General features: G+C 42.1%; 1 protein-coding gene across 1 annotated transcript in view; it reads right to left on the bottom strand.

Moving 5' to 3' along the window:
- Window positions 1-2700: 2700 nt before the first annotated feature.
- ZC3H12C (zinc finger CCCH-type containing 12C) overlaps window positions 2701-27312 on the bottom strand; it is a 45276-nt gene continuing 20664 nt past the window's right edge. The window contains exons 3-6 of the mRNA XM_051635377.1: window positions 15524-15663; window positions 11560-11794; window positions 10625-10731; window positions 2701-9862 (exon numbers count right to left, since the gene is read on the bottom strand). Coding sequence (XP_051491337.1) covers window positions 8466-9862; window positions 10625-10731; window positions 11560-11794; window positions 15524-15663 — 1879 coding nt within the window. The 3' untranslated portion in view covers window positions 2701-8465. The remainder of the gene's footprint in view (window positions 9863-10624; window positions 10732-11559; window positions 11795-15523; window positions 15664-27312) is intronic.

Genomic DNA, 27312 nt, shown 5'->3' with positions numbered 1-27312 from the left:
CCACTTCAAGTGATGTTTTCTTTCCTGGTTCCCTTCAGCTCTGTGCTGTTTCCACACTTGGTGGCTGGCCAGGAGCTTTGCTGGTCCTTGAAGTTCATCATGGGTCTTTCCTCTCATTTCAGAAGTGGTCTGTGCATTTGTGGCCACAGCAGTGTTTGGGTTTGGAAGCAGCTGGGCTGCCTGGGGCCCTGCAGCAGAGGGGAGGCTGGGTGCTGGGGGCTCAAACAGCTCCACTGCTGAGGGCAGTATCATAACCCTACATACCCTTTGCTGGGTATTTTTTTCCCCGTTTCTGTGGTGGCATGACTGAAGTTCTGGTGCTGCTTTGCTTTCCATAGCTGATATGCACTGAGAAGATAGGGATGACAGCCTGGGTGCCTCCCCTGCTGCAGCACTGGCTGCCCCTCAGCAGGGCCGCTATTCCACTCTGTGAGTTTTAAATGTCAAAAGAAAAGGCTGCGGTGAACAAGTTGGATTTCATTAAACATCTGATCCAGATTTAGGGTATCAGCCCCATTTCCTGGCAGCACATGGCACACTAGCACTTTCCATTTTTATCACGCTGACATTTTCCTTTCTCTGAAGTAATTCTATAGATGCAGTCTGTGCCAACCACCAGCAGCTCTGCTGTGTCCTGCAGCACAGAGTTTCAGCATTAATTAACTCACTTCATTGCAGAAGGAGCCCAGGGAAACTCATTTCTTCTTGTATTAAAAAAATCAATAAGCAAATACAGTATCATCATTCTCTGAAGTTCCTGGAACATCTGCCTCTCCCCAGCCACGGTGGCTGTGACAAAAGCAGGGCAGAGCCTCGGCTCCCGAATGCTGGGGGCAGGTTAGGGCTGAGGGTCGCCATGGTCTGCACCCCCAGGCCCATTTCTCTGGGTTGAGCCCCAGCAGGTGGGTGGTTACAGCCACCACCCAGGTATGTGGCTCATCCCAGTCACCAGCAACTTCTGGAGCAGCACGAGGTGCTCCCATGATCTGCAAGATGGCTGCAGTTGGGGAGCAGGAAGGAACACACCATGCCTGTCAAGGGGAGCTTTGCTAATGAATTTGGTTCATATTTTTCCCCCCCGAGGGGGAAAAAAAAAAAAAAAAAAAAAGATCATTTTTATTTCTGAAAGGAGCAAAATAGAAATTAAAATCCAGGTTTATGCATGCATGAAAGCTTTGTATAGGTGGATGAAAACCAAACTCCTCCTCCTTGCCTCCTAAGCAGCCCAGGCAAGCTCCCAGTGCAGCTTTCCCCTTTCCAGGTGGCTTCCTGAGGCAGGGGGTGTTGGGTCACCTGAACCATCACTGCTGCTCCCACTCCAGGCTGCAACTGGGGATCTTGGTAAGATGAGCCCAGCTGATGTAAGGGAGCTGCTTGGCAGCTGCTACTGTCAGCTCCTCCTTCCCTACTGGCCTCTTGCTTACACTTTACTCCCCTCCTGTGAATGAATAGCAGTGTTTAATTTCTGCTGTACCTACCTGCTGTTCTTGGCAAGTTCAGTTGGGCAGAACAGAAAAATGCAATGGAAGCATGAAAGGGTGTATTAGAGACCAAGCAGCTTCATGCTAGTGCCTGCAAAGGAACCACCACCTGAAGCCAAACAATGCACCAGCAGTGGGGCTGGCAGCACAGGCAGTTGCTGGGATGGGACCACCTGGCCCTGTGACCCGGGGAAGGGGCTTCCCACCCCTCACATGACGTGCTGGCAACTTCCCATGGCAGCTTCCTACAGCTCCTCCGCTCCGCTGCTGATGTGAGCAGGCACAGCTCGTGCACCTGATGACCTCGAGGGTCGATCTCAGCACCCCTGGAGGTGCAGCACTGCAGTATTTCCACCCAGCTGCTGGGGAGGGACCTTCACGTTTCCCTCCAGTGCTTCAGTTTGCCCTGAAAGGGGGCACAGGCTGATCATACACTGGGGCTGGATCCAGGGGGACAGCAGATGCTCACAGCTGGGCAAGACTTTTGCCTCGAGCCAATTACCAGTGGTCACAACTGATAAAGGGCAACACTATGGCTTGTGTTTGGGGTTTTTAGGTCACCTGCTCATTCCATTTGTATCATCCTGCCTTGGCCTCTGTGGCAGGGCTGGCAGGCTGCTCCTGCACCTGCACATAGGGATGGAGAGGGGAGGAAAAGGGGTCCCAGAGTTTGGAGTGCTGGCCCTAGCCAGGCAAAGCAATTTGGCAAAATAACAATTCAACATCTTCACATATTTGGAATAGTCATTAGCTCACAGCTTACAGAACCTTCTGCTTTATCTTCGCATTCATCAGATAACTATTCTATTCTAAAGTCTATTCTATTCTAAATTCTATTCAATTTACTCCACAATATTCTGAGCTCATAATTACACAAGGAAAGGTGAGGAACTGTGTAGCAGTTCTTGACAGGAGACCAGGTCCACTGGCACAAAGTCTCCATCCAAATTCTGCTACTAAATTACTGACATTGCTATTTCACTCCAGAGGTTTAGTCTTTTCAGTCAGCAAAATGATAGGCAAGGACCTATTAAAGACAAATTACTGCATTAAAAACAAACTTAAAAACTATTTTTTAAAAGTTTTAAACTGCTTAAATGTACTCAGAGGGAGCAGTTTTGTTGTGGAAGTAGGAACACAAAGCTGTCTATAACTCACTGCTAACTTCTAGGCTGCTCTGATTATTTTCTTTCCTTATGAAACAAAACCAGCCCATCAATGAGGAAAATGAATCTTTATTTTTTTTTTTCTCTAAAAGCAGAATCCAACGTACATGTTTTTTTGTATGGTTTAGAAGGTGGTTTTAAGATGTGAATAGTCACATCACAGAAAGAATACAGAACAACCTGTGAAGGAATGAAGACCCAGTTTGACAACTGCTTTATCAGGTAGTCCAAACATTTTTAACTAATTTTTTTTTTTTTTTTTTTTTTTTGCCAGAGCAGACTTCAGGACATCAAAATCTCACTTACTCAACATAAGTACAGAGAAAATGAGGGCAAAAAGAACTACAAAATGCAATTATTGCTGCTGTATTTGCATTTCTGTTTCCTTGCAGGATTGTAAAATGCTGCTAAAACAGTTTTTAAATATAATCTTAATTCAGAACGTCATTCAGACAAATAAAAAGTAACCAACCAGCCAACCTGAGTTGGTAAATTAGACTTCATCTGAGACCAAAAGAAAAAGCTGGCTTACAAAAAGAGGAGAGGTTTTGTTTTAGGAGATGAAGAACAGATTGTTACACCTTTGAAACACTGAAAATGGATGTGCTTAAATGTCTAAATAGATTTAGTTTTAGGTGTTCCCAACAACCACCAAGTGCAGTCCTGGCCAAACGACCTGCACCAGTGAGATCCCACCTCTTGCTGGGAGCAGGCAGTTTGCCAGCTGTGCTCCAGGTGTGCTTCTCAAGGCCCCCAGCCCTCCTGCACTTGCTCCCACACCAGTTTTACTCAGGTCTTCTCTAACGCCACTAAAATCATCCCCGGTATGTTCGTGTGTTCATGCTGGGCTCATGTGTAAGTGTGCAAGAGAGTGAAGAGAGGCGACGAGAACTCTTGCAGTCATTAACGTCAAAAAGTCGACAGTAATAAACATTTCAAGCACAAGTTATGACGACCCTTTGAGACATGAAAATGGAAGCTGGAAAATTACTTAAAGCATCCTTGTAACTATGAACACCACGCTGCATTTGACAGTGCCTGTATAAACACCTCCTGCATATTTACAGGTACACAAGGGTGACTTCCCTTGTGATGCTCTGCAAGGAAAACCCAGCGCCAAGTCATGTGACTCAGGTGCCAATAAGACATCTCACCTGTGAGAAGGTGACTAGATCATCAGTTTCTGATGAAACCTTAAGATAGATGAAAAGCATTCTAGTACAGCTAAAGACGAAGTCTGAACATGTCTCACGTTCCCTAGCAAAAGGTTAGCTGGAACAAACGCTTCACACAGATGATTTTAGGATTAGTTATAGGTTAATCTAAACAATGTGCACATACATATTTAATTTCAACAAAATTAAACTATGCTTCTCTAAAATTCACAAAGTATATAACCACATGATTTGACATTTATAAAACCTCAGCCCTTTTATAAAAATGAAAACAAGGTGATAAGAATTTTGTTTAAAGTTTAAATCTATTGTTTTTGCATCTCGGCAGTTTTAGTTCCTATGATAAATAAAAAATATAAACAGTACTCCACCACAGCTTTATAATGCAAGGAATAAATTAGCAAGAGTCACACTGTAAATCAAAATAAATAATTTCTACATAATTTTAAAAAATGGTCTCTTCGATTGCACAGTATTTTAAAATTTCAGTAGCAATGCAAAGTCAGTTGGGTATTTCTCTAAATGCTCCGGACAGTATGAAAGCATTATGTGTCTCATTTTTCAAGCTTTACACATTGAAAATACCTTGGTCAAACCATCAGCTGATAAAACTGACCAGTGTTTCAGTGGCCTCTTCCTGCGGCGCGGGGCTGCGGTGTCTCACCCAGGGCGTTCAGTCCTCTGGTGCCCACCTCGCTGGGGCCAGCACCCCCTCTGAGCCAAGTGAGGTACCCACAGCTCTGATGTTCTTTGAAAAGTGTTCACCATTAGCTACAACTTTCACAGCAGAAGATGCTCAACAGCTCAACAACAGTCCATGTACTCCAAGGCTGCAAAAGTCCCCTCCAAGGGTTTCACCAGACTGGCACGACTCCTTTTTGGGGTGCCAGAGGAACACATCAGGCTTTTGGCTCTCCCCAGAGCTACTCTGCAGACAAGGACTGAGCTACAATTCAAACATACAAATAAAAAACAGGACACCTGGAAACATACAAGCTTACCTCTGGCTGCTAGCAGAAGTCTTAAACCCACTTGCCAAGTGCGTGTGTGTGTGTGTGTGTGTGTGTGTAGATATACACACAAACATAAAAGAAGACAACAAAGCAATTAATACTGTCATAGTCTGGGCATGTTTAGCGCCAAGTTAAGTATCCATGGGACATATTTAAAAACTCTAAATACTGGCAACACATTGTTCTATACAAAACAGTTGTGGGCAGATGTCTAATGTAAATGTGCATTCAAAATACTGCCTATCTATATACCATTACAGGTGTAGCTGTAATAGCTTGGGACTGTATCTAAAAATACAGAGTTCCTGCTAAGTATCAAAACAACTCTCAAGTACTGAAGACAAGGAAAGTGTTGTCCTCTTCTCAGTGGTGGGACAGATTAACTTGAAGGTATTTATCCTTCACTGCTATTCTAGTACTCAACTGGGGCAAAGACAGCATCACTGAACTACCTTTTGCAGTTTAAGGAACATGGGATGTTACGGTTCAGTTATTTGCATCACTTGACAAACCCAGTATTTGACCAGTACCACTGCTTTCATGTTTATTACTGGTATCCTCTCCACAGGCTGTTAAAGATACACACTGACCTCTCTGTTTTGGAGGAGGTCACATGCAACTCTGCATTCTATTATCACAGCAAAAATAAAAGAAAATATCAAGGCCAGTATTTTGTCCACAGTACCTCACTTTACCCAACATAAGGGCGTCTAAGGGAACTAGCACATCATTGCACAACATTATAGCCACCAAATTACTCCTGTTCTCATACTTTTAAAGCATTTTCAGTGCTTGAGTACAAAGCTCAGAACCTCTTACAATAGTTCTCCAGTGGTCAACATGCTTCCAGGGATTCAATACTGCATGAAGCGTATGTGGAGACAATCAACAGCAACAGCCCAGGCCTGGGTGCTGCAGCAACACAGACCCATCTGTCTCCCTGCACCATTTTAACAACACGGCTATGCCTGCTGGTCCAACACTCCAGGCCAGACTGCTACATGTAGGTAGTGGGAAGCATTCTGATGCTCGTGTGACAGGGAACAAGACGAAACATCTCTGTAACAAACACAGCTTTCTGTTCATGCTTAAAGGAATTCAACTTTTGGCAGAAGTAAATTCCTACATAAAAAATAAATGTAGAAACCCATTAAAAACACAAATATAATAACTGCATTATTAAAACAGCTGCATCTACACTATGGTGTAGTACTTAAGTGTAATTCAATTTAAAAAAATCTTAGTGTACAACTAAGATGAGACCCATTTGCCAGTCCAAACCTCAGCATCAGCGCTGCATTGATTTCTACATTAAAACATGCTCTACGGATGGCGACCAACCAAATCCAGGGAAAAACTGTTGCCACAAGGGAAGTGGTCCTCTCCCTGAACAGCCAAGGCAGGACAGATGGCGTGGAGCCCCTTTGGCACCGCGGCGGGGACGGCGCCGGCAGAGCCCGCGGCACGTCCGCAGCGGGAGCCGCACGAGCACAACGTCCTGACTGGGTTTGCTGAACATGGTTCAGATTATTGGATATGTCTATAAGCACAATGCTCTTTAGAAGCATTTACTGTTATACCCAAACCCTACTCGCTGCAACACACGGTGTCGCACAAGTAGTGCAAACGTCTTCGTATTCAAAGGTGCTTGGACATCATTTTCAGGCAGCATTTTACCTTTATTTTAGTGAGCTCCCACTACAAAGATTTTAGAAGGAAGAAGATGCCAATAGTTTACTTTTTTTTCTTTTTAATCTGTGAAATTGAGACAGACACCTAAATAAATACCTACTTTTACTTGCCTAAGTCTACTCTACGTCTGAAATCTCTACTTTTTAAATAAGGGATAAAATGTTGCCCAAAAGACTAGTTATAATTATACATTTGTGTTTCTACTAAATCTACAAATCAAAATAGTTCTCAGTTAAAAAGATACAATTTGTATCAACAGTAAAAGGTACTTTCTGGTTCTTTAGGGCCTTACTTTAAATTCCAGCAAGTGTATGAAAATTATCAGCAGTAACAGTGTAAACTAGTGACTTTTTAACACTGAACATCGTTACAATGGATGGAAACCTAAAACTGTTGGCAACTGACTATGTCACCTAAGTACATCTGACATCAATTGCAAAATCTATTTCTATTTTTTAATATATATATATATATGTATATAGAAAAGCTTATGAGGTGCTAGTAAAACCCATGACTTAAAACCAGAAATATCCCTTACTAATACTAAAACAGACGTGCTGTGTCTGTTTCTAAAACTAGGCTATTTGTAGCAAGAATCAGGCCTACACAATACAACAGGCCAAAAACTAACTTCAGGAACACGTACAGTATTTTCTCTCCCCACAATACTCCCCTCCCCAAATGAAACAGAAAAAAAAAAAAAAGTTTAAGTTATTATTTTGAGCTACAATATCATTACCATAGTGCAGTTAATAAATGTTGCATATCCTCAACACACACAACCTTTTCAGGCCAGCCTTGATAAATAGCAAGAAAAATCAAACACTACCTTAAATACAAAACTTGCATTGAGATAATTAAATTCATTTAAAAATGGGTAAATATTTTATGAAAAGCTTATTTTATCCAGTACACTTGTGCAGCAATACAAAGACAAACAGATAAAACAACTAAACAAGACCCTACGATTTTGGGCCCCCTTCTACTGACCAGAAATACACAGAGCTAGTAACTGCATGGGAACTGAAACAGCGTGGCCTGGTTTGGGGAGGTTCTGAACATTTGCAGCTTCTCTTAGGTTCAAAGGGGACTGCAAACTCTCAGCACCTTTGAAAATCAGGCAATAAGGCTTCTACCTTATCCATAAATTAATTTAAAAATAAGAGATATTTTTTCTTCCTCTGATTGCATCTGATCTTACTAATCAACTGCATCAACAAAACATGTAACTATTTAAACACAACAAAGAAAGTAATGAAAAGTGCCATACTATAAATTACTAATATATTGTTACCCATTTCACCGTTAACTGGTAACTTTATTTGTTTAAAAAATGAAGTCAGTGCTGTATTAAATCTTTGTTTCCTATAAATAGATGGTTATAGCACAAAAAAGCTCACAAAACCAACAAACCAAACATACATGCTTATGGTGTTGTAAAAAGTTCAAAAACTTGGCTTGAGAATTGCCTGCCAGAAGAAGTAAAATCCTCTTTTTGCAGGTTGTTTTAATACCACACAGCCTGAGGACAAACATCCAGCAAGTTAAAAAAATGAAAACAAAAATCCCAACAACATGTAACAAGGATAGAAAGTGCTGCATATAAACCCCTGATGCACCAAATGTTATAACCAGAGACCACAGATTATTTTTTAAAGATACATATATATATATATATATATATATTAATTTAAACTGGAACATTCTCCAGCTGTGAAAATAGCCATTAAAAAAATTTCAAACTAGAACACAAAACCTATCTGGTACTTCTGATGCATGGGGCTATACATACAGACTCCATGATACAGTATTTCACATAAACGGATTACTATATAACCTCCTTGCTGAGAAGGAGATCCCAAATGCTATTGTAGCAAACCTCCCTCAGCATCAGAGCTGAGCTGAAAACTACTGGACACCACAAAGATGCATCATCTCTCAATAACCTAGCTGAGATTTCTCCACTAAGATGGCCGCAGCGAGCTGCTGAGCGTCCGTCACGTGAGGGTTCTTCTTCATAACCATCCTGACCAGATCAGGGGGGAAGATGTTGCAGAGATTTATGTAAACCTTCTCCCGGGTGTCTTGGTGCCGTGGAGGGTCTTGAGGGATTCCGCAGTAAGGAACACGCCAGGTCTGGTCCTGCTGTTCAGGCAAGCTTTGGAAGGCAAACTGCTCGTAGCACGGCTGTGTGGGGTTACTCGGCAGGGAGTAGGTCTGGCGGTAGCTATAGGCATCCATCCCGTAACTCTGCCTATCCCAGCTTCCAAGCCCATCTTGGCCAGAATAAGGCTTTCTGTGTCTTAATGGAGAATTTTCATATAAACGTGAGTCTGAAACGCTGTCTATTCTCGTGGACACGAGGGCTCTCCCCAGGTGCATGGTCTTTGCATGCGACGAACTCTGAGATGCAGAGTAGTCGTTTGGACAGCTGGAACGAGCACCGACTGCTGGATGTTGCAGATGCACAGCCATGTATGGAACTGGAGGTTTGTGGTGATGCTTTGGTTCTTCATGACTATAGCTTTGCACTCGTGTGAGAGGCTCGTGGTAGCTCTGTAGGAAGGGCTGGGTGTTAAGGCGGCCGTGGGGGTGCATATGTTGGCACTTCAAGTTCTCCTCTAGCTGTGGGTCAGGTGAACTCATGTAGGAGCGATCACTGTAACCCACATAGGAATCACTACTGCCACAGCTGACACTCCCTTCACTGCTGCAGTCAGAAGCTACCGAGCTAATCCTATAATCTGTGTCCAAGGAGAAGCGCCTTTCAGGACTACGTGGACCAGATACACTTAGATTTGAATATGCACTCAGCATAGAGTAATACCCTACATCCACAGGAGACTCACATTTTGGGTACTGGTCATAAGGCATTGGTGTTCCGTGATTTTTGGTTGTCATCATCACTGCAGGATACTGTCCCTGTGGTCTTTGATCCTGAGGTGGGAAGTGAACTCCGGATGGAAGGCCATTAGTTAAAGGTGCAGTACTTTGGGGTTTGGCAGCAGAGGAACTTGGTATACTAACTAAAGAAGGTACAGACCTGGTTTCCAACTTGTTTTTGGTGGGAAGCTTTTCCTCCAAGTCTTGATAGACTTGAGTCCTTATACTAGGATCCGATTGCCTCTTTGGAGCAGCGCGCTTCAGCTCAGAAGTGCCATCGTTTTTAGTGCTGCAGGGAACACTATTGCTTTTTACCAGTCCTCCTTCACTAGTAGTTTTGGCAGCTGTGCTTCTAGACATGGCACGAAGTTCATCAGCTACAGATCGCTGAGGCTGATTTCCTCTTTCTGGATGATAGTATTTGCATTTGTGTCCATAGGTACATTTCTTCCCTATTAATACAAACATAATCAGATGAAAAAAAAACTTCACCAAAATATGGTAAACGTCAAACAATGGAAATGCCCCTTGTTTAAAGTTTTAGTGATGATTTGAAAGATCCTGCATATGGTTTTATGTGATATGGTGTGAGATCTAAGATCTCCTCTCTTGTATTACGGAGAAAAAGAGGCGGTGGCAGTGTGCTGCAGCTAGTGCTCCAGGAATGCAGACCAATGTGACCAGCCACATTTTGAGCTGAACAGTCAGTGTATCTGTATGCACCTGCTGTACTGGGACAAGGAGATAGACAGGTAGAAAACCTAACAGGAAAGTCCCACAGACCTGTAAGACCAGCAGGTTTTCAGCTCAGTCAAGATGGTGGTGTGCCTGTAGGAATGCTCAGTAGCTAAACTTCAGACAGGTCAATCAATTTGCTGGAAAAAAACTTAGATGTCTTATGACCAAATCACATTAGAAAAGGTCCTTCTGGAGCCTGCAGAATTTGCATGCTGTTTTGGATCTATTTCTACAAATCACTAATGAAGTTGCTCCATTAGTTCAATTAGAAGACAGAAATGTTCTCTAACCAGCACATGAAAAAAAAACTTACTTCAGTTTCTGCCCTCAGCTCAGCATTTTAAACATTCTCAGGTTAAAATAGTAATGTAAAAACCTCTGTTTAAAAGTTTTTACTTTTGGAAGTGTTAAAATAAAGCTGGAGCTTGGTACCCAGTCCCATCAGTACAGAAAACTGACAAGTTAAATCAAATTACCATAGGGACATGGTTGCTTCTTATGTTCTGGCACAATAGGCTTCTTCCTAAGAAAATTGTCCAGACTTGGACCATGGCGGCCAAGAGGATCATCAGGAGGCATAAATCTATGAAGAAAAAAAAAAAAAAGAAAAAAAAATTATTATGGAAGCAAACAAGTCTTTTCATATTCCTCATGCAATGACCAAAATGACCAAGCACCTCACGAGTGCATCCTACACTATAATGTCCCATGCTGTCATTTTTAAGCTGGATACTTCGAGCACTGTTTTGAAAGGTCACCTTTCTGCTGCAGGTACTGCCTGAGAGACAAGTCATAGAAATACACCATGTGGACACTTCTAGTCTGCTTCAGACACCTTCAGCCTAGCTCAGCTGACTGCTCTGTGGCAAAGCAGGGCTGCACACAACCCATTCCTAAAGGCAGCCATTTCTGAAAATGCCACAACTAACTCTGCAAAACTGCGCTCATTGTCTAGGACTCTTGCACCACTACTTAGGCCCTCAAATACAACTGTCTGCTTGGCAGAGTACTGAGTCCATCCCACTAGAAGAAGCCATCAGTAGTAACTGCAGTTGACCTCTGTGCTGGGCTACAAAGATAACACAGATGCATCTAAGCAGGCAGTTGAACTAGAGGCCTCCTGAGGTTCACTCCAACATGAGTTTTTCTATGACTCTAGGATTTAGGAGTCTAACCACAGGCTGGCTCATATATACTACACACATATAACTATATATATATATATGTAGTTATAAAAAGCTCTACAAAAAACAGTTTGAGTATCTTGGATGAGAAAATTTATGATCAAATATTTCTTCTGTTTTCCTACATGTACCTAATGATTTGGGTGTAAGATAGAAATTAATCCAAGTCTTCAAACTTTCCTTCTCTCAGTTATTTTAGTGGCACAAATAAAGACAGACTGACTTACTTGTCATTAACAAATGAATACATCAGCAAGCGCTCATCTATGAACTTCTTCCATTCAGGCTTTTCATTAGCTAGATCCCTGTAGTTATCATTAGAAACAATTATGCCATCTGACTCAAAAGCCAACTTCACTATAAATCGGTCATCGTAGCACACCACCCTTCTCCCTTGCACTCGGCGGGATGGCGTGAACACAAGAATCTTCTCCTTTTCTAATTTACGTAAGATTTCTTGATCTATAAGGAATAAGAATAAAAAGTTTAAATTTTTTTTTAAAAAAGAAAAGAAAGTCATGTTTGTTTAATCTCCAAAGACATTAGAACCAAGGGAGAAAATCTAAAAATCTACGCATTTAGGACTAAACATGACTTAAATGGTTACAGTCCAGCAGAAGGTGTCTGATAGATGACATTTGAAGTTACAGTCAGCAGTCAACTGGCAATATTAAAAAAACCCAACCCAAACAAATTAAAATGTCCTGCTCCACACCATTTCTCCAAGACTATCACAGGGGACCTTGTTCATGTTGCTATGGTTGAAAATAAACACTACTTATCAAGAAGAGAAGGCTCAGAGACCTGAAGGGAGCCTGCAGGAAAGCTGTGGAGGGACTTTTTACAAGGACATGCAGTGATATGACGAGACAGAATAGTTTTAAACTGGAATAGGGGAGTGTGGGGAATGGTCCATCTTCTCTCCCCTCACAAAAGACTAAACAACCATTAACAGAAATTGCATGGGCAGGGATAACAAGAGGACATTCTCTCTGTGCTTTGATGACCATGACCCAGCAGTGATCCATGAAAATGCATCCTGACAGCTGGTAGCCTCTGTGACAGCATCAGCTCACCACAGGGAGATTTAGATTAGACATCAGGAAGAAATTCTTCACTATGAGGGTAGTGAGACACTGGAACAGTTTGCCCAGGGAGGCTGTGGATGCCCCATCCCTGGAAGGTTCAAGGCCAGGTTGGATAGGGCTCTGAGCAACCTGGTCTAAGGTGTCCCTGCCCATGCAGGGAGGTTGGAACTAGATGATCTTTAAGGTCCCTTCCAACCCAAACCATTCTATGATTCTATAAAAACCCTTTCACGTTGAAGGGGTGGTTTTAAAATACTGCATGTTTCAGTGAAAGGAGGGCTACACCCAAGTGTAGCCAAGGGTTTTCCATAACTGAGCTCCTGGGTAAAGACAGACCTCTTCCATCTCTTCACAGTACCCAACAAGAAACATCTTTTGAAATAATTCCAGAAAATAATGCTCACACAGTGAATATGAGTCATAGCTCTTAATAATGGTTTAGATCTCAAATAACTCAACTGTTCTGTAGCACAAGACACTTGACAGGGAATGCGTTCCATCTAGGAAGGAAAATAGACTCTAATACGAAGAAATACAGCATTAATATTATATATAAACAATGTAGTTGATACAAGCATTTATCTGTTTAGTAGAAAAAGCTCAGGATTTAAAATTGAATCCAAACTCTTTGTACTCACTACCCCACCCAGTCATGTGGTAAATGGTAAGAGTGTGATGGAAGGTGATTTGCTCACTAAGAAAGAATAACAACATCTCCCATGTGATGATTAGCAGTAAATAATAGGAAAGATGCAGCTGTTGTTTAAACCAAGAAGCTTCTCAGAAATACTGACAGTCTAGAACCGTCCTCAAGTTAGTAATTTTAAGGCTTTTTCAAAATTCCAGGTGGCTGCATATTTCACAGAATCATGGAATCACAGTTTGAGTTGAAAGAGACCTTTAAGATCATCTAGTTCCAACCCCCCTGCATGGGCAGGGACACCTCCCACTAGATCAGGTTGCTCAGAGCCCCATCCAACCTGTCCCTGAACACTTCCAGGGATGGGGCTTCGACAACTTCCCTGGGCAACATGTTCCAATGTCTCACCACCCTCACACTGAAGTTCTTCCCATTAACATGGTATGTTCCAGCAGCAACCAAATAAATGAAGGATTGTGAAGATCTTTCCAGACATTTGAAAATGCATGTGGTTATCAAAAATCTGTATTCTTCCTGATCTCCTTCTATGACAAGACGACCCACCCGGTGGATGAGGGAAAGGCTGTGGATGTTGTCTACCTGGACTCCCCTAAAGCCTTGACACTGTCTCCCACAGCATTCTGATGAAAAAACTGGCTGCTCATGGCTTGGATGGATATGCTCTCTATTGGATAAAACACTGGCTGGACAGCTGGGCCCAGAGAGTGGCGCTGAATGCAGCTAAACCAGCTGCTGGCCGGTCACTGGCTGGGTCCCTCAGGGCTCAGTGTTGGGACCACTTGTATTTAACATTTTTATCAATGACCTCGATAACGGTAGAGAGTGCACCCTCAGTAAGTTTGCAGATGACACCAAGTTGGGAGGCAGTGTTGATCTGCTTGAGGTTAGGGAGGCTCTACAGAGGGACTCCGACAGAGTAGATTGATGGGCTGAGGCAAAATGTATGAGCTTCCACCAGGCCAAGTGTTGGGTCCTGCACTTGGGCCACAAGAACCCCATGCAACACCACAGGCTGCAGGAAGGGTGGCTGGAAAGCTGCCCAGCAGAAAGGGACCTCAGTGTGCTGATCAACAAGGGGCTGAACAGGAGGCAGCAGTGTGCCCAGGTGGCCAAGAAAGCTGATGGCATCCTGGCTTGTATCAGAAATAGTGTGGCCAGGAGGTCTAGGGAAGTGATCCTCCTCCTGTATCCTGCACTGGTGGGGCCTCACCTCGAGTGCTGTGTTCAGTTTTGGGCCTCTCAGTGCAAGGAAGACATCGAGGTGCTGGAATGGGTGCAGAGAAGAGCAACGAGGCTGGTGAAGGGCCTAGAGAACAAGTCTTCTGAAAAGCAGCTGAGGGAACTGGGGCTGTTTAGTCTAAAGAAAAGGAGGCTGAGGCGAGACCTTAGTGCTCTCTCAACTACCACAAAAGGCATTGTAGAGAGGTAGGTGCTGGTCTGTTCTCACAGGTGAACAGTGATAGGGCAAGAGGGAACGGCCTAAAGCTACACCAGGGGTGGTTAGGCTGGACATTAAGATTGTTTTTTCTCTGAAAAGGTTGTCAGGCATTGGAACATGCTGCCCAGAGAGGTGGCTGAGTCACCATCCCTGGATGTCTTTAAAAGTCATATAGATGTAGTGTTTGGCGATATGGTTTAGGGCTAAACATGGCAGAGTAGGGTTAAAGGTTGGACTTGATGATCTTAAAGTACTTTTCCAATCTAGATGATTCTGTGAGAGTAGTAGCCAGAGCTACTACTCTCAGAAGCTCACCTCCCCCACTCCCGCCTTAAAGGTAGCCATGTTTAGCATAACAAAACCAAACCAAACCCACAACTCCCCCCTAAATCCTAGGGATTTTTTAACCCTGAATTCTCCTCTGCTTCAACTTTAGAACAAAAGGAGGACAACTCTCCAGCCTTCACACAGAGTTAGTTTGATCGAGAAATGAATGCCTCCACATTTATTTATTTTTTTCTAGATAAACACAGCCAAAATTAAAATTTTCAAAATATGTCCCACTTTTTAACAGTTATGATGAAAAGGGGAAGGGTTCCCTTTCTGTCAGGATATTCCCGTAACCCCAGTATGGGCAATCACTCACTGAGGTGACTGGCAGACAGGGCACCCTGGCAGAATCTGCTCACAAGAAAGATCACCCAGTGAATCACTAAGTTCAAACCTCTTTGCCGCCAATGCTACAAGGGTAAAACAGTTTTACAAAATGGCAATTACACTCTTTAATTAAAAAGTAGCAACATTAATGGAAAATCTATCAGGTGAGCAGAAAGGGGGACTTGGAGGAGGGCATTGCTTTGTCTTATTCCTTCCTGAAGACTGCAATGAAGTACTGCATCAAAGATACTTTCTATTATAGTCTTTCATTTCTAAAGGTTTGTTCATTTGAGCACTCATGCCATGCAAAGCATCAAACAAACCAGTAAAGGCAGAACAGTGCTTACCTGTGATGAGAGCATCAGGTCTCGACTGTTCTTTCCTCCATGCTGGCACAAACACGGTCACATCCTTGTGGCCTCTTTCCAAAAACCAGTCCACCGCCAATTTGATTCCTCGACAAGAAAATACTTCTTTGTTCCCGTGGCTGAAACACACATTGTAATTTCTTATGACTTTGCTTTTCTATGACCTTAAGTGGAGCACAGCAAAACATGAATCTCAAAGTCATGCTCTTTACTTGCTCCGTGGTTTCTAAAGTCAACTGAGAGTCAGCCTGAGCCTTGCCCAAATATTGCCATCACTTGCAAAATGGTGTCAGAGAGGGATACTGAATCTGCCAACCATTTTTAGCCTCTGTACATGGATTCAACAAGTAAGGAAAAATGTAAGTAAGGAGTGTTAAAAATCCTCATAGCCCAACCAAAAGTATGGGGTATAACAAGCACCACAGAGACTTGATGAGGGAACACAGGAGGTCTGAAACAGAAGGCCACATGGAAGGCTGCAACAAGTTTAAGAAATGCTGTCAGATGAGTACTGAGCATTGGTGTGCATGGCAGCACAGGGAAGAGGCAGCAGATCCTGGCTGCAGAAGCTCTGTGAGATCCCATCTGAAATGAGAGAGAAGGACTCCAGGCCCCAGGGGGAGGCAGACACTCCAGCAGGACCAAATTAGGCAAACTGAAAAGACTGTCCAAAATCTACATGACAAAACTAAGAATTTGCTCTGCACTGCACTTCAGAAGGAGAAATTAACTGTGTAATAAAATAAGCTGTGGAGAGACAGTTCAGCAGAAATGGATCAGACATAAGCAAAACAAAAGGTGTGCATTTGTTGTGCAATAACTGTCTGAGGTAAGGCAAGAGACGCAATTATGTCATTTTCTAAAGGCAGATGAGTCCTCAGCCAACTTCTACATCCAGTTTTGGGCATGATGTATTACAAAGACACAGAGGAACTTGAAAGAATCCAAAAGCAAGTGAAACAAGGTCTATGGGGAAAGGCTGAAAAGTGCATGTAGTTAATCCAGAGTAAAAAAAGTAGCCTGTGGAAGAACAAAACAATCTTCAATATAAATAAGGTAATTAAAATAGAGAACAGCAATCAACCACTGGGTATCTGTGGAAAAGTTCTGGCAGCAGGGGGCTGCAGGGTACCCACTGTGAGAAGAGTTCAGGGGATGCCCTGTGCCAGGCATGCCTGGCTCCAGCCAGCTGCACCATAGAGGAGGGAATGAAGGAACACCAAGGCCCTGGCAGGTGGTGGAGGAAGAGGTGCTCCATGGGGAACAGCTATAACCCCAGAGGGACTGCAGCCTGTGGAGCACAGGAAGAAAAGCATGAATGAAAGGAGCAGTAGAAACAGCCATGTCCTGATCCCAACCCCTGATGCCACTCACAGCCTCTCTGCAGAGACCCAGTGTCACCTGCCACCATGACAAGAGGGAAGAGAGGTGTCTGGAGTGAAGTGAGCCTGGGAAAATAAGAGGATAGATGTTCTTCCTCTAAATATTTTAATGTTTGTCTTTTTTGTTTCCCATTGTCTCAATCAGTAATTAACAATTAAGTTCACTAGCTATAAATTGAATTTGTTTGACATGCAACAGTATTTGGTGACTGATTTCCCTGTCTTTATTTTGACCCATGAGTTTTCTTGCTCCTGTTACATTTTGTCCCCAAGTTCTGCTGTTGGAGAGAGCAAGCACCCAACTGGGTATGTGTCCCTGTGCCAGTTGTGGTTGATCACCGACTGGGTGAACAGGAAAGTCCTCAACTAGCATAAGGAACAGGTAAACAATATGATAGAAGCAGCCTTCTAACTGATCAATGGGACAGTCTGCCCATGGATTCTGGGGTTTCCTCACTGAACACTTTCCAGAACAAGTCAGATGACTCCTCTCCAGTCATTCTGTGTTCTGCATGTACAACTTCTGTGAGGTCTCTCCCAACCTCACAGCAATACATAGCAGAAGAAACACAGGGGCATGGCAGCAAGCCATTGCTTCTTGCTTGGCTAGCTTGTCATGTACAACAGGTACACCACAAGCTGCTTTCCAGAAAGTTAGTCTGTGAAGTGATTTGTGAAGAGGACAGTATGATGATGGGTAGCCACAGGGATCCCAAATGTTCCTTCAACTTGCATGTTTTGAAGTAAAGAAAAACACCAGAAAGTTATTTTAAAATTTTTGTTTGTTTGTTTGTTTGTTTGTTTGTTTTAGTAGGACCATTTTAAAGTTCCTACCATCTCCAGCCCTCTGCAACATAGCACTGCTGTACAACCCTTGATACATTGCGGGAGCTTGAGTAATTGTGCAATGGATGAAGTGCCACAGTAAGCATGAGAAAAATTCTGAAACAAAGTTCATGTTCCAGAAGCCTGTGAAGGAGGTGGTGTACATGTTCACCTGTGTCTAGGTTTTGAGAGAAGATGAGTCATGGCTAACAGCTCTCACAAAGTATCATCCTCAGCAGAGGCTGCGTTGAAGGTCACAGGCCCCAAACTAAAGGGGGAAAAAGAGAAGGGGAGAAGAGGAGACCACTATCATTATACAGATTAAGTGAGGAACTATATGACTTTCTCTTCTAATGATGCCGAAACAGGACCTGGAAACATAATCTTATACTAAGATACTGCAATTGTCACTGGTCATAATAATCAAAGTAGGTAGATTTTAGATAATACAGTGTAGTCCAAGGTGAGTTTAAATCCATCTCCTGTGCCTATATAGAGCTATACTAGGAACACTGTCCGGAACAAGACATCTGTGTGTCTCAGTACCTTGTTTAGCTATGGTTCTAGGCCTCTGCAAAAACACATTCCTTGTTTTGTACAACAACATCATGAAATACACTATTATACTGAAATAACACTAATAATAAAACACAGCAATAATATTTCTAGGCACTGGTTTATACTATACAGTTATTGGTCTGCTTGTTTGCCTGAAAAAGTATCTTTGTGCATTTCGTAACTTCCCAGGAACAGGAAACCAAACCAAACACAGATATGTCACATTTAAAATGCACACGCATATTAAAAATGGCCAACAGTATTTACAGCCATGGCAAGTTTAATCACATCTCCCTGCGACAACACACCATGAGGACACTTAGTGTGTGTTCAGTGCCCAGTGGTCAGCCTTTAGGCCTCCTCTGCAAAGCCTGGTACCAGAAATGATTGTTCGTGCTATCAGCAGGTCATGTGCAACCACAAATATACTGCAATCCATTTTAAAACCACTGGGAAAGGCTTTGTCCAGCTACTAAATTCTAGTGAAATCACTGCACTGTTGTTAGTCTAAACAATCTCCATTCTTTCAAAAGGATAAAATCACTTTTCATTCCTGACAGCAAATTGTTAAGACTGTATTTTAGTAAGTGTGTGTTTGTTCCCTTAAGTCTGAAATATCATTTCTGGATTTAAATCCTGCCCTCTCTGAAAGAAATGGTCATTCTGGCCTATCGCTTTCAGTCAGGCTGGAACTGAAGCCACATTTTTAAAGGCAGAGGGAGGACCAGGCAGTTCAGCTCCTTATATTTCTCTTGCCTAATAAAGATTATTAAAACTCTTTCATCTAGAGCATAAATTTTAAATATATTTAAACTCTACAAAGCAGGAATATGGAATGCATAACAGTGCATACGAGCTTTTCCGCATTGCTGAGCAAGTGGATTTATGGCTCACAGAAATGTTCACATTTTCTGCTCCTTTTCAGACACATGCCTAAGCTAGTATCTGAGTGGATACAAATTCCAAGAAATGTAAATGATTAGTGTGAAAGTTTTTGAAAAAGATGTATAATTAAAATGTGTTCTTTTCTTCTGTTTTGTTGTCATGTAGATTTGATGCTTGGCTTTGGATGATCTTTGTGCTTCATCAGCTTTATGATACATCATATGGTGAAAAGACTGAAATCATGCTGCTGTTTCTGACTTTTTTTTTTTTCTGGTTAGTTGCAAGTAATAGTGGAAATGTTTGTATTTCTTTGTCAAAAAACTTCCTTTTAAAAATACCGTCCCGATTATTATATTATTACAACATCCTTCTATATGTTTGGAAACTCCTTCCATTTTATTGCCTTCTCAGGGATCAAACTGATGCAGACTGGCCTGTAGTTTCCCATAGGACAAGAGGAAATGGCCTCAAGTTGCACCAGGGGAGGTTTAGATTGGCTGTTAGGAAAAATTTATTCACCAAAAGTGTTATGAAGTATTGGAACAGGCTGCCCAGGGAAGTGGTTGAGTCACTGTCCCTGGAGTCACTGGAAAGACATGCAGATGTGGCACTTAGGGACATGGTTTCGTGGTGGACTTGCCAGCTTTATGTTTATGGCTGGACTCGATGATCTTAAAGGTCTTTACCAACCTAAGTAATTCTATGATTATATGTAAAAGCTCAGAGCAGTCAGGATGACAGCTGTAGCCCTGGGTGAGACACTGGTGTATACTGCTTTGGTTCTGCTTGCTGACTATGTTTAACCTACCACTCATAGTTGAAGGAATATACAGCATATTCCTTTAGAAGTATCTCTTTCTCTTTCATACTATGCATGAGTGACTCTTTATCACCACTTTAATATTTGGCCTGTTCACAGTTGTGGTTTTATTTTAAATGAAAAAAAAAAAAGTAGTATAACACTTGCCAAGCAAAAACCAATCAAGTATTTTCCAGGCTAGGAGAGCAAGCAGAAAGCGGTAAAAACATCTGATGAGAACAGTATTTTCTCTGTTACCTTTGTAACAGAGAAACCCCCAAATAGACTTTCAAGTGACTGTCATGAAAAGAGTTGTGGTATACACTCCTACATCATTGACAGCTTCCAAGTTACAAAACTTCTGGTGTGCTCTTATGCAATATTAAAACCAACATGGAGCTCTCAGATTTTGACAGCCACAGAAAACATACACATTGATGACAAGAGGCGTTAGAGCTGAGGTCTACAATAATATCTGTTGCAATACACATACAGTTTTTTTATACAACTGGAATCTAGGCACATCAGGGTACTTTCCACGTAAAAGCATGTTAATTAAAAGCAAGAACAAAACTAACACACAGATCTGCCTGATAAATTTGGAGAGTTACAAAACTATTTTATTCTATTATGTCACAGGAGGAAAACAGTACTTAGTCCATAGCATAGACAGATAAGAATTTCCATCCTGTATTATATTAGTGACTCATTGGCTGGCAGCCTAGTTTGCCACTAGCCTCACCCCATTTATTTATTTATTTATTTATGTAAGGTCAACTAATTTCCTAATCACAGAAATAAGCTGGCCCAAAACACCTCTCAGTTCTCCAGACCTTCTATCAGTCCTGCATTTATTCCTTATATTTTGCTTTCTGACACAAAATGGATTAAACAGTTCCTGAATGTTTTGTTTTTTTTTTTTTTTCATTAGCTCATAACAGATTACTTCAATGCTTTGAAGTCTTTGAAGGCAGAAAGCCTTGGAAGCTGTAACATCCTTCAAAACACCTTTTGTCTGTAGGGCTTCCAATGTCAGGGCACTCTATGGAGTACAGCAAGCGCAGCTGCCAGGCAGACACACGCGTGGGTGTCTGACCAAGCAAGAGTCATGCACTCAGCAGTCAGAGGTCAAACCAGGCAAAGAGAAGTTAAAACTCAAAGCTGCCAGTGACAAGCTCCTACCCACATAATTGTTACTTGTTGGAAAAATATTTGTATCTATTCCTTAAAGTGACACCTCAAAATAACCAAAGAAACTAGACCATCAGTGTCAATGAAGGATGAATGTCTGAATCAAGGTACCAGGACACAATGGTGTCTACCAAGCTCAGCAACATATGATCTAAGAAGAGGCCAAAGCCAGTGCTAATTGTCAAGGCTAATGCCAGAGACCACTGCTAAACTGTTAGTTTATTAAAATACATATGCAATTAAACTGGCATATGAAAACTACATATGGCATAGATAAGACCATCGAACCATCCTTTGGTTGACAGAATTTGCAGTTCTGAAAAAACTTCTATGTAGACAGGGTACTGGTGAACCTTTTACTATGGCCAAATGACCTGCCTCACTGTTCATGCACACGGGGAAGACTCAGTTGCCTAAACAGAGATGTTTACTGCTGGTTAGGCACCTTTGGGTATCTCACACTTCCTCCAGGTGGATGAAAGTCCTTAATGGCCCTGGGGTATCTGCTACATGTCAGGCCTGGGTTTACGTTTCTGATGCCACCAAGCACCTAGAACATCCACAGCTGGAGGAATGGCTGACCATGAAAGTTCTAAGAAAAGCGCAAAATATTGTTTCAAGTGGGAGTGAATTTATAACTTAAAAAATATAAAAATCCCAAATCAGCACCTTTCTTTCACAAATAAAAATTAACTCTACAATTGCGTTGCATTTTCCCTTGTACAATGAAGTACCATCAAGCGCCATCTAAATACACAGGCCAAGGTTTTCCAAGGGGGAAAATGAAGAGCAACACCTCCATGGCATGGGAATCTTAGGGGTGAAGTTTTCAGAAGAATGTAACTGCTCAAAACAAGACTAATTTATTTCAACCAGCAAACCCCGGTGGCACGTGATCAAAATACTCCAGTTCTTTTGCCTATGTAATTGTGAAAGTGGTTGTCTAAAAACTGTAATACAGCAAGTAAAATATCCAATTATTTGCTTCTCAGGGCTATCTTAATGTTGTGCTCTCTCTGAGCACAGCAGACTTCTTTTTTGCCTATATGATTTCAACGTAAAGCTTTATATACATTTACATAAAATTTAAATCCATTCTTTTCACTATTAAAGGAAGTCTGAAGGCACCCAGGGTAGCCAGGAAAAAGTAACAAATAGGGAACGGAAGAAAATTAATAAAGTAGTTAATATTTTCCCACTGTCTTTGTAACTAACAACTCTGTTTTTTATTCCTCACTTCTTGGTGGCAAAAGCCTGAGCAAAGCTCAGATAAAACAAAGAGAAGTAACCTCCGCAGTAAAGGAAGGTCTTAAAATGAAGGGGCCAAAGACAATCTCAAAACCTTCCCTCTGTTGTCTCACAGAGAAACAGGACCTTCTCCCCTCCATTCCAGACTGCAGAGGCTCAGCTGAGAAAACCAGAGATGCATGAAGAGCAGGTCCAAGAACAGAGTGGAGAGCAGACAGATGTAAGGATGAAGAGGTGATGATCTGCTGCTGCTAGATGGGCAGAGATCACCTTCTTTTGACTATCTCAGTTATCTAAAGGGAAAATTTAGGGTACTTCAAATCTCATCAGGCAGGGATACAGAACTACTGTTGACTGAAATGTGTTACTTGTCTTGTATCTATCCTCTGCAGCATACACTAAGTAACGTCCTGAGTGCATTTTTATGTCAATGGACTAATGCCTCTCATGCTCATGTGGACTAAGGCTCTAAAAGAAGATTTTGCATTACATCACCATCATCATCTACATGCAAAAAAACCCCCAGTTTATGAAGCAGAGTTAAACCTACACAGTTCTCTGGAAATCCGAGACAGGTCACTGCTTATAACTGAATCCTGGGTCTTGTCCCTTAGTCCAGCTTCACTCTCAGCTGTGGGAAGTGTCTACCAGGAGCTCCACTGCTGCTCTAGGGGATTATCTAATTTGTGGTTCAGCTCTCATTTTAAGTTCACACACACAAAAAAATCAGACCATCCATAAAACATTCTAACAAAAGACTGTGTGTATTAGGCTTTAACGTGTAGTCATCTTTCCTCTTCTGGAAAAGGATTAAGTCAACAACATGAAAGCTAGAAAATGAAAGACCGTGACAAGATTTGAAGCATCCCATGGAAACTAACAGGCAATTCTTCAAGCCATAGCCTGCAAAAGCCACCTTTCTGCTATTCAGGTGAAAGGGGGAGTTAGCTTTGTTTTGAAAACTCTAACTAGTTCATATTCTTTAGCCAATACTGGAGCCTTAAACCTGAAATACACAAGGTGCTTCTGACCAATCATTTTCAGTTTAAGGCATGAATGACAAGCAATACCATCTTAAAGGATAAGAAAAGCTTTCCAAGCACTATCAAAAGACAAAAAATAAATGAGAGGTGTTGGGTTTTTTGTTTATTTTTTCTTTTTTTTAAACTACAGCTTGCTAAAGGAGCTTATCTGGAACAGGAGTAGTCACCAGACTAGACCAGCATATATGCTGACCCTGGCTGGCCATAGTAAATTATTCTGGCCCAAGCCTTGATCTACACTGCCCTCAAGGAACACAATGCACCCACCACCACTTGACTGGATGCAACCAGTTGCACAAATATGAACATCCAGTCACATAATCAGATAGAACCTTCCTCCCTTGTGTCAGACCTAGCTGCTTTCTCAACCATAAAACCATGTAATTTACAGGTCTAATGTGCAAATAATCCTTTTTGTATGAGGAAGCTTAATCAACTAGTTTTGCAGCCACACAGTCACTAGATGAGATGCAGGTAGGAAAGTGAGATTGAGGCAAGGATGAAAGTAAGTCGCTCTGTGTCACTCATTAGCTGTTTTGTGAAACTGCATCCTTAATTAGTCATGCAATGGAAACACAGGGCAGCATACAGTGTTTGATCCTTCTGGGATCACAGAATGGCTCATCCTACTTCTATTATTTGACATCGCCCACCTCAGCCTTCTCCACAAAACTTCTCCACTGCCCACCTCATTAAATATATCCCTTAAATGAAAATTAGCAGTATTTATCTAGAATAGTTCTAATAGTAAACAGTATAATCAAGTACATGTATGACAACAGGGGGGTAAGAATACAAATCAGTCTACCCTCTTCTGTGAGAACGTATAAGAGAGCTCTCAAGAATATCTGTCAAAACATTACCTACAGTCTTGCCTAGGGCACAGGTCCATGTCCTGTTAGTAACTCCAAAGAGAGCTCATTAGCCACAGTTTGGAAAGGTAAGAGGAATGAAAAGAACAGACTGTGCCAGTTCATGGGTTAATTACTTGTAGCAGGATCCTGGACATGTATATACATAAATTTGAACAAGACAGTCTGAACTGGTGAATTCCTGTATCTCCTCCACTGGTTTGAACATTGCTCTTTCACTTGTTGAAATGGAAATCTTTCCTTTTAAACTGCTTATTTACTACTGCCTATTTTCTTGAAGGGGAAATGAGAGATCCTGATAGAAAGCAACTGTTTGCATGACTGGTGTCAGCAACAGGGATTCATTTTTTACAAACATGGGAACATCTTTCATAATCAAGATCTCATTTCTAGAAAAAGGTAGGATCTACCTGATCAAGCAGAACAAAAGCATCTTGACTACTGGCTGAGCAGAAGCATCTTTGTCAGTAGACTGGCCAACACAGCAAGGCATGAACAATCCACGAACTTTCTGGAGTGCATTGATGATAATTTCTTAACATGGGTGACTAAGGACTCAATGAGGGAACCTGCTGGACCTCCTAAATAAGGAAGAATTAGTCAGAGATGTGAAGGTCAGGGGCAGCCTTGGCTGAAGTGACTGTGAGTAGTGGAATTCAGGATCCCGTGAAGAAAGAGCAAAAAGCAGAGTTACAAACCCAGACTTCAGGAGAGCAGAATTGGCCTGTTCAGGAGAATTCCATGCAGTATGACCCTGGAGAGGAGAGAGGCCCAGAAAACCTGGTTGATTTTCAGGCATCCCCTCTGCAAAGCTCAAAATTGGTCCACCTGATTTGCAGGAAGTTGGGCAAAGGCAACAGAACAAGACTTTCCCTCAGCAGAGGTCAGGGAACACTGAATCAGGATATTCCCATGCTGCTGGGCCCTCAAGGGTGTTGAAGGAGCTGGCTAAGGACATTGTGAGACCACTCTTGGTAATCTTTGAAAGGCTACTGGGGGTATTCCTTAGGACTAGAACCCTGGGGACTGATACAGACACAAGCATTGCTTAGTATCTTCTGTAATGATCTAGACCTAGACAGATCTAATGACCTGGATAATGGGCAGAGTGCACCCTCACCAGGTTTGATGAGGATGTGTAAATGGGAGGAGTACATCAGATGGGTGTAGTCCTATCCAGAGGGACCCTGGGAGGGTTGAGAAATGCACCAACAGGCACCTAGCAGAGGGAAATAGAAGTCCAGCAGCTGGGGACTCACACCAGGCATCAATATAGGCTGGGGAAAAACAACTGAAGAGAAAAAACTCTGAAGAAAAAACCTTGGGGTTCTGGTGAACACCAAACTGACAGCATATGCATTTGCAGCACAGAAGGCCAACAACCTCCAGGGCTGCATTAGGAAAAGTGTTGGCAGCAGGTCAAGGGAGGTGCTGTTCATGAGGGAGCCTGTTCAGCCTTGGTGAGACACATCTGGAGTGCTAAGTTTAGTTCTAGGCTCCTCAGTGTAAAACAGACATGGACAATACTGGACAGAGCCCAGTGAAGGACAATAAAGTTAATCAAGGGACTCGAGCACCTGTGATATGAGGAGAGGCTGAGAGAACTGGTACTAGAGAATCATAGAATGGTTTGGGCTGGAGAAGGCTCAGGGGGATCTTACCCTTGTCTATAAATAACTGATGGGAGGGAATAAAGCAGATAGAAACTGCCTTCTCACTGGTGTCCAGTGACACGACAAGAGACAATAGGCACGACCTGGCTAGAATACAAGAAATGTTATTTAAACATAAAAAAAGGAAACTTTCTTACAGTCAGGGCATTCAAACACTGGCCCAGAGAATATGTCAAGTCTCCATCCTTGGAGGCATTCAAAACCCAACCTGATACAGCCTTGAATTGACACTGCTCTCTGGAGAGGACTGGGCTAGAAGATATCCAGAAGTCCCTTCCAAAGTGAGTGATTCTGTGATTGAATTTGGTAGAAAAAAAATAAAGCTCTGTTGCTCCAATTCTTGGATACAGAGAGACTGCTCTATTAATAGATTTCATGTGTTTTAAGGCCCTGTAGCATGCATAGCATGCACTCATATTTGGGCTCATTTATGTAGGTGGCCAAGAAAGTAAATTGAGCACAGGAAGGCAGGTCCTATATATTTATGCTAACAGATGATAAACATTAAGGGAAAGCAACTGACCTGGAGCTACTTCTGGAATGTGTTCAGTGCAGTTTGTGGGAGAAGTTGAATCTACATCCACCCACTAAGTCTGAGCTGTGCTAACTAGCTAACACACAACTGTTTTGGATTTATGTGAAACACAATCCAAAGCCATTTTAGAAGTCTCTGGATAACTTCACGGTTGAGTACCAGAACAGTGTTTGTTCAACTGGACATACTTCCTTTAAATCTGAAGTTGAACAGAAAGATTAGGAATGACACATCAGGTAGAAAGAACTCACAGGAATACCCCATTTACAAAGAATTAATATCCTTGCTTAATGGGCTAACACATCTACTTAAATAAAGAAAACCTACTGGCATAAATTAGAGCTGTATTTAAGCTTCATTTTTAAAAGGCTCATTTAAAGGTAATTAACTTGATTAGGAGCTAAAAAACGCTGGGCCTTTAGCCCAGAGACTTCTTGCATGAACTTTTACTACTAAGCTAATGAAAACCACACCAATTCATCAGAAGACTAAAATTGACCTACTAAACCATGGTGCTAGCAATCAGATAACCCTTATGAGCTACTCTGTTAGTTACTAATCAATTTGCCATTTAATCATTTATATAGCCATAAAACCCCCATCTCTCCGCATGTCTCTCTCTGTCCTTTCCTTCTTCCTCTAATCACCAATGAGGGATGAACCTCACACCTCTCCACAGACTTAAGAGGGCTGGGATCATGACTGGTGAATGCTGTAGGTAAGGATATTATTTGTGGGAACATAAGTGGAAATCTAA

Source organism: Apus apus, chromosome 1 (assembly GCF_020740795.1).
Source record: "Apus apus isolate bApuApu2 chromosome 1, bApuApu2.pri.cur, whole genome shotgun sequence".
In the NCBI taxonomy this organism is placed as follows: Eukaryota; Metazoa; Chordata; class Aves; order Apodiformes; family Apodidae; genus Apus; species Apus apus.
This window is presented reverse-complemented; position numbering and strand designations above follow the sequence as displayed.